A 12,513-nucleotide genomic window follows, 5' to 3' on the forward strand; every position below is an offset into this window, starting at 1 on the left:
GAGGGGGAAAACTAGGGGGAGGTTCAGTGGGCGGTTATAAATTGAAACGTGTCATTAGGTCTACAGTAGCTCCTTAGTATGTTATTCACACGTACAAGAGTATTTAAAACAAGGGTTGTTGGTAACCTGTCCCATATTCAGCGGAGTTTAGGAGTTTTCTTTGTTCCTTGCACATACCCCCACCCCTCCGGTTTGGTGCTGTTGCTGGGTTCCACCTGTTGCGCGAGTCGCCGCTGCCGCTTCGAGAAAAACAAAAACAGTCGCGAGCGTCGGGGCGCGCGGCGCCGCTCGGACCGGATCGCGGTAACGGCGCAGGCGCAGCCAGGCCGGGCCGGGGCGGGGGAGGGGGTGTAGCCAGGGCTGGGACCCAGTGACCGGTCGGGCGACGAGCTTCGATCGCCTCCCGTTTTCTCCTCCCTCCCTCCCTCCTTCCTCCTTCCTCCCTTCCCTTTCGGTCGCCTTATAATGGAGCAATGTCTCAACGTGGAGAGGGAGCTGGATAAAGTTCTGCAGAAATTCACCTCGTACGGGCAGCATTGCGACCGGACTCTGGAGGAGCTGATCGAATACACGAGCGGTCTGAGGCAAGAGCTGAGCCAGACCGGTGGTGAGTGAACGTCGCCACGGCGATAACCTTACAGAGCACGGGCCTGTACATGTAATATGCATATACTGTCTGTTTACTTTGGCATTACTCTGAGGAACATAGTGCAGGGACCGATCTGTTTGTCACCTCGGCTCCACGATGTATACTTGACCCCATTGCATTACCGCTGGCAGCTTATCAGAGCTTCGCTCAGTGTGTGAACTTTACACTACGTGATGTGTATTACCCTACAATACAGTACGAGGTTTAATGGCTGGACTAACGACTACAGCTGGAGATAAGTGCGTGATGTTATAAAATACGAACATCAGACCTTTCCGCGCCTGTGTTTTTTACTGGGCACTATCCGCAGACCAAATAGCACACCTTAACAGAGTGTAATACAGCTACTTTACATCATATTCCATTGAAGTGATACTGTAGTTTTATTGGTGTTACCGTGCACATTATCTGATCTAAAATTTCACTCATGCGAGGGTGTGTGTGGTCCCATGTGTGCACGCTGATTATACGTTGGCGCACCTATTGGAAAAGGTGTGTTTATTACAAGATGGCATTTACAGGCTTGACAAGTCATCTGTTCCAATGTGGAGACTAGTCTACAGGTTGTAAAAACTTGAATTGTAATTTTAATCTCTGCAATAACAGTGTTAAGATCTTCATAGGAAGTATAACTGATTATAATTTTTCATACCTGCTAAAATGTTTTCACTTTGAAATAGCATATTGAGTGTGAATTTTTTGTTGTATGTAGTTAACTTTACACTGACATTTTTTTTAGACATTTTGATTTTAGACATCAGAATCAGGGTTATTATCACTCATATTTTGCAAAATGTGTTGATTTGCTGCAGCAGTACTGTGCCAGGCATACAATTACTGTAAGTTACAAGAATAAATAAGTAGTTCAGAAATCAAATAATGAGATAGTGTGAATGGACCATTTCAAAATCTGATGGTGGAGGGAAAGAAGCTGTTCCTAAAAGTTTGAGTGAGAGTCTTCAGACTCCTGTACCACCTTGCTGATGGTAGCAATGAGAAGAGGATATGCCCCAGATGATGATGTTCTTTAATGATGATTGCCACCTTCTTGATACAAAGTCTAGTGATTTGAGTTAAGATTTTGCAATCCTATTGTACTATGTTTTCAAAACTATATTATAAGAAAGCTCCCACTGCCTATTAAATGCTGCAAATGGCATGTGTCTCAAATAGCCTCTGACAACCAAGTTCAGTTCTTGGTCTTCACATGTACATTAGCTACTAAGCCTGGTGGCACCTTTTCTACTGACAGAAGGAGAAAGACAGGTTACTGGCACCTCTGAGCAGATGGATCTTGTCAGCTGTGGTTTTCACCTCATCTAGGAGAAGGACAACCTCTGCTGCCTTGCGGCTATACCCTCTCACGGTGAAGGCTTTGGGAGTAAAACCTGAGGAAAAATCTGGAGCTGGAGTCCCTAACGCAGTCCTACGTTGAGTTCAACGTTGACTGGCAACCACCTGTGATACCAAACTGTATCAGTCTCTGCTATTTCTTTGGATTTATCAGCTGCGTGGGGAGCCTGCTACATGGGCAGTATTATAAACGGGAAGAAAGATGTACTGAAGAGAAATGGAACTGATCAAAGAATGAAAAGGAAGCTTATTCATGGCGACTGAGATTCTAAATCAGTAATTTATATCCAGAAAGAAAATAATCATAGTCATAGTAATAGTCATACTTTATTGATCCCAGGGGAAATTGGGTTTCATTACAGTTGCACCATAAGTAATAAATAGTAATAAAACCATAAATAGTTAAATAGTAATATGTAAATTATGCCAGGAAATAAGTCCAGGACCAGCCTATTGGCTCCGGGTGTCTGACCCTCCAAGGGAGGAGTTGTAAAGTTTGATGGCCACAGGCAGGAATGACTTCCTATGACGCTCTGTGTTGCATCTCGGAGGAATGAGTCTCTGGCTGAATGTGCTTCTGTGCCCACCCAGTACATTCTGTAGTGGATGGGAGACATTGTCCAAGACGGCATGCAACTTAGGCAGCATCCTCTTTTCAGACACCACCGTCAGAGAGTCCAGTTCCATTCCCACAACATCACTGGTGTTTCTGGAGTATCAGCAAAATATATAATCGATAAAGAATGCATTAAAAAGACTTACTGCATTTTAAGTAGATCTTGTTACTTTAACTTTACCTTCTGTTTTTCCTTTATTTTGTTCTTTGCTGATCCTAAAATACTCCCACTCCTTATGCTTTTGTAAGATAGATTTACACTCAGTGGCCACTTTATTAGGTATACCTGTACTCCTTGTTAATGTAAATATTTAATCAGCCAATCATGTGGCAGCTAGAAGGGGCTGAGAAGAGCAAGAAGGGGGCATGAGAAGGCCTTGGTGAGTAGGGTAAAGGAAAACCCCAAGGCATTCTTCAATTATGTGAAGAAGAAAAGGATGATAGGAGTGAAGGTAGGACCAATTAGAGATAAAGGTGGGAAGGTGTGCCTGGAGGCTGTGGAAGTGAGTGAGATCCTCAATGAATACTTCTCTTCGGTATTCACCAATGAGAGGGAACTTGTTGGTGAGGACAATATGAGTGAGGTGAATGTTCTGGAGCATGTTGATAAAATACATTAAGACGGATAAGTCCCTGGGGTCTGACTGAATATTCCCCAGGCGGTGAGTGAAGAGATTGCTAAGTCTCTGGCTAGGATCTTTATGTCTTCGTTGTCCACGGGAGTGATACCGGAGGATTGGAGGGAGGCGAATGTTGTCCCCTTGTTCAAAAACGGTAGTCGGGATAGCCCGGGTAATTATAGACCAGTGAGCCTTGCGTCTGTGGTGGGAAAGCTGTTGGAAAAGATTCTTAGAGATAGGATCTCTGGGCATTTAGAGAATCATGGTCTGATCAGGGACAGTCAGCATGGCTTTGTGAAAGGCAGATCGTGTCTAATATTGATAAGAGTTCTTTGAGGAGGTGACCAGGCATATAGATGAGGGTAGTGCAGTGGATGTGATCTACATGATTTTAGTAAGGCATTTGACAAGGTTCCACACGGTAGGCTTATTCAGAAAGTCAGAAGGCATGGGATCCAGGGAAGTTTGGCCAGGTGGTTTCAGAATTGGCTTGCCTGCAGAAGGCAGAGGGTCATGGTGGAGGGAGTACATTCAGATTGGAGGGTTGTGACTAGTGGTGTCCCACAAGGATCTGTTCTGGGACCTCTACTTTTCGTGATTTTTATTAACAACCTGGATGTAGGGGTAGAAGGCTGGGTTGGCAAGTTTGCAGATGACACAAAGGTTGATGGTGTTGTAGATAGTGTAGAGGATTGTCGAAGATTGCAGAGAGATATTGATGGATGCAGAAGTGGGCTGAGAAGTGGCAGTTGGAGTTCAACCCAGAGAAATGTGAGGTGGTACACTTTGGAAGGACAAACTCCAAGGCAGAGTGCAAAGTAAATGGCAGGATACTTGGTAGTGTGGAGGAGCAGAGGGATTTGGGGGTACATGTCCACAGATCCCTGAAAGTTGCCTCACAGGTGGATAGGGTAGTTAAGAAAGCTTATGGGGTGTTAGCTTTCATAAGTCGAGGGATAGAGTTTAAGAGTCGCGATGTAATGATGCAGCTCTATAAAACTCTGGTTAGGCCACACTTGGAGTACTGTGTCCAGTTCTGGTCACCTCACTATAGGAAGGATGTGGAAGCATTGGAAAGGGTACAGAGGAGATTTACCAGGATGCTGCCTGGTTTAGAGAGTATGCATTATGATCAGAGATTAAGGGAGCTAGAGCTTTACTCTTTGGAGAGAAGGAGGATGAGAGGAGACATGATAGAGGTGTACAAGATAATAAGAGGAATAGATAGAGTGGATAGCCAGCGCCTCTTCCGCAGGGCACCACTGCTCAATACACGAGGGCATGGCTTTAAGGTTAAGGACTGGGAAGTTCAAGGGGGATATTAAAGGAAGGTTTTTTACTCAGAGAGTGGTTGGTGAGTGGAATGCACTGCCTGAGTCAGTGGTGGAGGCAGATACACCAGTGAAGTTTAAGAGACTACTAGACAGGTATATGGAGGAATTTAAGGTGGGGGGTTATATGGGAGGCAGAGTTTGAGGGTCGGCACAACATTGTGGGCCGAAGGGCCTGTACTATGCTGTAGTATTCTATGTTCTATCTCAATGAATAAATGCATGTAGACATGGTTGTTCAGACCATGCATCAGAATATAGAAGAATATGATCCAAGTGATTTTGACCATGGAATGAATGCCAGATGGGGTGATTTGAGTATCTCAGAAACTGCTGATCTCCCGACATTTTCATGCACAGCAGTCTCTAGAGTTTACAGAGAATGATGCGAGATACAAAAAAAATCCAGTGGGAAAAAACGTCTTGTTAATGAGAGAGGTCAGAGAAGAATGGCCAGGCTGGTTCAAACTGACAGGAATGTGACAGTAACTCAAATAACCACACATTATAACAGTGGTATGAAAAAGAGCATCTCTGAACACATGATAGGAAGGTCATGAGTTCGAGTCTTAGCCAAGGCAGCATATTGTGTCTTTGAGCAAGGCACTTAACCACACACTGCTCCAGTCCATGGGTACCGTCACAATGCTGAGGGTTAACCTGGCAATAGACTGGTATCCTATCTGGGGGGGAGTCTTGTACTCTCAGTCGCTTCACGCCACAGGAACAGGCATAAGGGGCCATGATGGGCCACAAGGCTCGGGACAGACTTTTAACTTTTTTTTTAAAAACTCTGAACACACAACACATCAAACCTCGAAGTGGATTGGCTACAGCAACAGATGATCACACTGGGTTCCTCTGCTGCACCCAATAAGGTGGCTACTGAGTGTATATGACAGATGCCAAAGCACTGGGACACTTGAAGTGGAAGATTCACAGGGAGTGGTAATTCTGGTATTAATTTTGGTGAATGAAGCAGATGGAAGGAGCATCACTGAATGGGCATTTTTGTGGTAGTGATTATAATTCAATTCACATAACATTATAGTATCAGTTAAGGAAGGATATATTGGCTTTGGAGGCAGTGCAGAGGAGGTTCACCAGGTTGATTCCAGAGATGAGGGGGTTAGACTATGAGGAGAGATTGAGTTGCCAGAGACTGTACTCGCTGGAATTCAGAAGAATGAGAGGAGATCTTGTAGAAACATAAAATTATGAAGGGGATAGATAAGATAGAGGCAGGAAGGTTGTTTCCACTGGTAGGTGAGACTAGAACTAGGGGACATAGCCTCAAGATTCAGGGGGTAGAATTAGGATGGAGATGAGGAGGAACTGCTTTCTCCAGAGCGTGGTGAATCTGTGGAATACTCTGCCCAATGAAACAGTGGAGACTACCTTAGTAAAAATATCTAAGACAAGGTTGGATAGATTTTTGCATAGTAGGAGAACTAAGGGTTATGGGGAAAAGGCAGGTAGGTGGAGATGAGTCCATGGCCAGATCAGCCATGATCTTATTGAATGGTGGAGCAGGTTCGACAGGCCAGGTGGCCTACTCCTCCTCCTATTTCTTATGTTCTTATAAAGGTTTTGAAATGGGAAGCTGAAAATAAATAAATGAACGTTGAAAACGTGACTTAATGTCATTGAGTCTTAAAGCAATGCAGAATGGTTTTGTCCTCACAGTAATAAAAAAGTGGCACAACTATGTCAGACAAACCCTGATGGCAAGCTGCAAATAGTTTTGCTAAGGCAAAAAAAATGAAAGACAAGATAAAGCTCAAAATGTATATAAGGTATGTGAGTGAAATTAAATGGTATTTGGAAATCTAAAGGAGTATGAAAAATGTATTGGGTAATAGTTCAAAACCCAAAGATCGTTTTATGTAAATAAAGATAAAGTGGGGGGAATTGTGAATGCAAGAGTTGCTCTTGGGGACCTAAACGCAAATTTTAAATGTGGAGATGTAGGATGTTGACAAGTTTCGTTGTAGAATTAATGCAGAAAAATCAGATTATTATGGACAAGCATGGGGGTCAGAATAAGTTCAGTGGGCCAAGGAGCCTATTTTATGCTGTACAATTCTATTTTCAACTGACTTTATTTATAATAAAAAAAATTGGGGACTAATAGATGTTTCTCAGGAGAAAGTGTGTGAAATATTAAATAAGGAAAGTTATTAAGTGGTTCAGCATCTTTGAAAATATAAAAAGCACTGTCGAGAGATGGCTTCTAGAATTTGGAAAGTGATTCATGTTTTTCATGTTCCATTATAGATCATATGGATTAAATGAGACTTGACTTGGCCCTTGAGGGTCAGATTTCTATGGCTTAGTTGGGTCTCATGGGCTGTAGGTTTGGCACTGTGGTAGAACATAATTACCAATAAGAAGTAGAATTAATTTATTTACCAACATGGTCACATTGTTTACAATAGCCATACCCCTTGTATTCAGACACAGTGTACGTGCTTAAGCTCACTACCCCTTCTGGGGCATAGGTCACTGATAGCAGCTCACAGGAATCCTCTGTCCTGCGCTGTGTTTTTGTAGCTCTGGGTTTTTATGGGATGGTGTTGCTAGCCCCATGCCCAACCCTCCTCCTTTCACAGCTGGGCCTGGGACCATCCATGGCAGAGTTGCACATAGTGTAATGGGCGTAAAATTGTGATGGGTAAGTGTCTGACAACATTGAACATAAAACAGTACAAGCCCTTTGGCCCACAATTTTGTGCTGACCTTTCAACCTACTTCAAGATCCTTCCCTCCTACATAGCCCTCCTATCTTTCTTTTATCCATGTCCCTAATGCATCTACTGCTACCACCAGCCCGGCAGTGCATGCTATGCACTTTCCATTCTGTGTTCATATATAATAAAAATACCTCTGATAATTTATCCCCCCCCCCCCCATTCTTCTTTCTAAATACCTTAAAAGTATGGTCACTCACATTAGCCATTGTTGCTCTGGGAGAAAGATGATGGCTGTCTACTCTGTCTCTTATCTCATATACTTATACTTTATACTTTATTGTCGCCAAAAAATTGGTACTAGAACGTACAACCATCACAGTGATATTTGATTCTGCGCTTTCACACTCCCTGGATTACAAATCTTATCACAGTTGGAAAGAAGCTATTCCCAAATCTGGCCATACGAGTCTCTTCAGATGCCTCTCATCGTCCTTTGCTCCAAAGAGAAAGCCTCAGCTCACTCAACCTATCCTGGTAAATCTCCTCTGCACCCTCTCTAAGGCTTCCACATCCTTCCAATAATGAGGCAAACAGGACTGAACACAGTACTCCAAATCAGGTTCATCCAGAGCTTTATAAAGCTGCAAGAGGGTTATAGACTCTACCAGCTCCTTCATGAGCAGTAGCCTCCCCATTATCGAGGACATCTTCAAGAGGTGATTCCTCAGGAAGGCTCATTCATCTTTATAGACACTCACCATCCAGGACATGCTTTCTCATTATTACCCTCAGTGAGGGGGTACAGGAGCCTGAAGATGCACACAAAATATTAGGAACAGCTTCTTCCCCTTCATCACATTTCTGAATGATCTGTGAACACTTCCTCACAATTTTGCTGTCTTTTTTCACTATATATTTTTAATATATTTATTATTTAATATATTTTTATGCTTTGCATTCTACTGCTGCCGCAAAACAAATTTCACAGCACATCAGTGTTAATAAATCTGATTCTGACATTACTTCATGTCTCTTGAGCTCAATCTCCTGACTAATAAAGACCGGTACCCCATTTGCTTTCTTGATCACCCAAATGAACTTGTGTGGCAGCTTTGGGAGAATCTATGGTTTTGGATCTCAAGATCCTTCTGTTCTTCTGCACTGTTAAGAATCCTACTATTAACCTTGGACCATAAGACATAGGAGCAGAATTAGGCCATTTGGTCCATCAACTTTGCTCTGCCATTTCATTATGGTTGAATTTAAAAACGCAAACACGAGGAAATCTGCAGATGCTGGAAATTCAAGTAACACACACAAAATGCTGGTGGAACGCAGCAGGCCAGGCAGCATCCATTGGAAGAGGTACAGTCGACATTTCTCTTACTATCTCTTCTTTAAGTTAGTCCTGACGCAGGGTCTCGCCCGAAACGTCGACTGTACCTCTTCCAGTGGATGCTGCCTGGCCTACTGCGTTCCACCAGCATTTTGTGTGTGTTGCACATTATGGTTGATCCCTTTTCTCTGTCAATCTTTCTCCTACCTTCTCCCCATAACCTTTCATGCCCTGACTAATAAAGAACCTATCAACCTCCACCTTAAATACACCCAAATGACCTGGCCACCACAGCTACCTATGGCAACATATTCCACAGATTCACCTCCCTCTGACCTTGTACTCTGCCTTCTAGTTTGACTTTCCAAACATGACTACAGTTGCATTGTAGCACATAAAATTTGAGGTATATTTGATTGAAAATGTTATAAATGTAAAGAAACCTGTAAACACTTGGTCTTTTAACACATTAGCTTTTGGAAATTTCAAACTTTCTCACAGCTGATGAAGCACTTTGGAAGTGTTGTCACTGTGATAATGTGAAAAACCCAGGTGGCAATTTTTGCATTCACCACAATATGATTGTGATAATATCCATTTTTAGTAATGTTTCAGGGAGAAACATTCTTCTGAAGAGCAAAACTTCCCAGGTCAACAAAATATTTCATTGTGATCCTTTGTATTCATCTGTGAGATTAGATGGGCTTAATATCTGATGTAACATTGATATATGATACTAAAAAGCAGCCACATAAATGTCTCCTTTTAATAGGATCGATCAGCATCGTAACTTTTTGTGTATCCAAGTCTGGCAACCCAGGCCTGTACCAGAAAACCAGGTATGATTTGCAAACGTTATTTCAAGGGCAAAGAGACAATTTCGAATGAGATTGGAGGTGACATTGGATGCACGACAATTCTGGCAGGGTCTGCAAGACATTACTTCCTACAAAGCGAAACCCAGTAGCATGAATGGCAGTGATGCTTCACTACCAGATGAACTCAAAGCCTTCTGTGCACACTTTGAAAGAGAGAACACAACTACAGCTGTGAAGATCCCTGCTGCACCTGATGACTCTGTGATCTTTGTCTCAGAGGCTGATGTTGGGCTGTCTTTAAAGAGAGTGAACACTTGTAAGGTGGAAGGTCCTGTTGGAGTACCTGGTAAGGCTCTGAAAACCTGTGCCAACCAACTAGCAGGAGTATTCAAGGACATTTTCAACCTCTCACTGCTACGGGTGGAAGTTCCCACTTGCTTCAAAAAGGCAACAATTATACCAGTGCCAAAGAAGAACTGGGCTGCCTTAATGACTATCGCCCGGTAGCACTCACATCGACAGTGATGAAATGCTTTGAGAGGTTGGTGATGACCAGACTAAACTCCTGCTTCAGCAAGATCCTGGACCCATTGCAATTTGTGATTGCCACAATAGGTCAACGGCAGACACATTCTCAATGGCTCTCCACACGGCTTTAGACCACCTGGACAACACTAAAACACCTACGTCAGGGTGCTGTTCTTCCGACTATAGCTCAACATTTAATACCATCATTCCCACAATCCTGATTGACAAGTTGCAGAACCTGGACCTCTGTACCTCCCTCTGCAATTGGATCCTTGACTTCCTAACCAGAGGACCACAATCTGTGCGGATTGGTGATAACATATCCTCCTCGCTGATGATCAACACTGGTATACCTCAGGAGTGTGTGCTTAGCCCACTGCTCTACTCTCTATATATACATGACTGTGTGGCTAGGCATAGCTCAAATACCATCTATAAATTTGCTGACGATACTACCATTGTTGGTAGAATCTCAGGTGGTGACGAGAGGGCGTACAGGAGTGAGTTATGCCAAATAGTGGAGTGGTGTCGCAGCAACAACCTGGCACTCAACGTCAGTAAGACGAAAGAGCTGATTGTGGACCAGGAAGGGTAAGATGAAGGAACACATTACCAATCCTCATAGAGGGATCAGAAGTGGAGAGAATGAGCAGCTTCAAGTTCCTGGGTGTCAATCTAACCTGGTCCCAACAGGACATCTTCAGGGAGCAGTGTCTCAGAAAGACAGCGTCCATTATTAATGACCTCTAGCACCCAGGGCATGCCCTTTTCTCACTGTTACCATCAGGAAGGAGGTACAGAAGCCTAAAGGCACACGCTCAGTGATTCAGGAACAGCTTCTTCCCCTTTGCAGTCCGATTCCTAAATGGACATTGAATCTTTGGACACTACCTCACTTTTTTAATATAAAGTATTTCTGTTTCTGCATGTTTTTTAATCTGTTCAATATACGCAATTGATTTACTTGTTTATTGTTATTATTTTATTATTTTTTTTCCTCTGCTAGATTATGTATTGCATTGAACTGCTGCTGCCAAGTTAAGTTTCACGTCACATGCTGGTGATAATAAACCTGATTCTGATTCTGGAGCTACATATGAAATGCTGGATCTCAGCTAATCAGGCAGCATTTATAGAAGGAAATGAACACTCAACAGACTGAAATGTTGACCATTTATTTATTTCCATATAAACTGCCCCACTTGATGAGCTCCATCAGCATTTTGTGTGTATGTGTGTTGCTCTAGATTTGCAACATCTGCAGTCTGTCTCGTTTCCATTGCAATATTCTTTTCTTTTATTCACTTAACTCTTCCTGTCTCACATCCTGCAGAATTAACTTGTATGTACACGTGCACGTAAGTGTTCACTTCCAAGTTTTGATTGGGTAATTTATGATAATATTGCTTTGGGCCATCATGTAATTGAGGTTGCTGCTAATAATGCTAATTACATTGGAACTGCAGATTTTTTTACATGGCAGTGGACTAGTGTAACAAATTATCTTTTATGAACTTATTGCATTCAGAGAAATATTCTGTTTCCAGTATTTTAATCCTGGTATCTAGACTACTTTGGTGCAAGTTACATGATCTTATGATTATTAAATGTCCTTTCTGTCCACTAGACCTACAGTGAATTACTCTTATTGATAAAGCTCTGCCCTCAATTTTGTAATTCCAAGTAAACTTATTTCCAAACTCCTAGACCTTGGAGTCAGCACCTTTCTCTGCAACTGGGTCCTTTACTTCCTGGCCAACAGACGACAATTAGTAAGAATAGCAGCATCTTCGCCATGATTGTCCTCAACACTGGTACCCTGCAGGGCTGTGTTCTCACCCCCTTTCTTAATTCCCTATATGCTCATTGCTGTGTGGTGAGATTCTGTTTTAATTCCATCTATAAGTTTGTAGATTACACCACATCGGTGGGCTGGATCTCAGACACAAAATGGAGTACACTAAGGAGATAGCCTAGTGTTATAGTGTCAAGAAAGCAACCTTTTCCTCACTGTAAGCAAAACAAAAGAGCTAGTTATTGGCTGCAAGAAGTAGGCTGGAGTACAGGCCTAGTCTCAATGCTTCTGAGGTGGAGATAATTGAGAGCTTCAAGTTCCTAGAGTAGTTATCACCAGTGGCTTGTCTTGGTCCAACCACATTGATGCTATGGCCAAGAAAGCACACCAGTGTCTCTTCTTCCTCTGAAGACGAAGGACCAAGGAATTGGCATGTTTCTGTTGGCCCTCAGCAAGTTTTATGCATGCACCATTAAAAGCATCCTATCCAGATAGGCAACTGCTCTGCCCAAGATAGCAAGAAAGTGCAGAAAATTGTGGACCCAGCTTAGTCCGCCACAAAAATTAGTCTCCCCTCCATTGACTATTTACACTCCCCACTACTTCAGGGAAAGCAGCTATCATAATCAAAGATCCTCCCATCTCAACCGTTCTCTCTCGCACCCCTCCCCCCACCCCAGAGCAGAATATAAACAACGTAAACACACACACACTACCAGGCTCAAGAACATCATCTTCTATCTTACTGTTATGCCTCTTGAACAGACTCTGTTT

The 12,513-nt window shown here is 42.9% G+C and overlaps 1 protein-coding gene across 3 annotated transcripts in view; it reads left to right on the top strand.

The window, feature by feature from the left end:
* Positions 1-239: 239 nt before the first annotated feature.
* The window catches only part of LOC140196827 (E3 ubiquitin-protein ligase RMND5A), a 68,481-nt gene continuing 56,207 nt past the window's right edge, over positions 240-12,513 (top strand). For 2 of the 3 annotated variants that reach the window (XM_072256660.1, XM_072256661.1), the window contains exon 1: positions 243-607. In XM_072256660.1, the coding sequence (XP_072112761.1) occupies positions 466-607 (142 nt within the window). In that variant the 5' untranslated portion in view covers positions 243-465. Of the gene's footprint in view, positions 608-12,513 lie in introns of all 3 variants that reach the window. The other variant, XM_072256662.1, reaches the window with a different exon arrangement.

This window comes from Mobula birostris, chromosome 4 (genome assembly GCF_030028105.1).
Source record: "Mobula birostris isolate sMobBir1 chromosome 4, sMobBir1.hap1, whole genome shotgun sequence".
NCBI lineage: Eukaryota > Metazoa > Chordata > Chondrichthyes > Myliobatiformes > Myliobatidae > Mobula > Mobula birostris.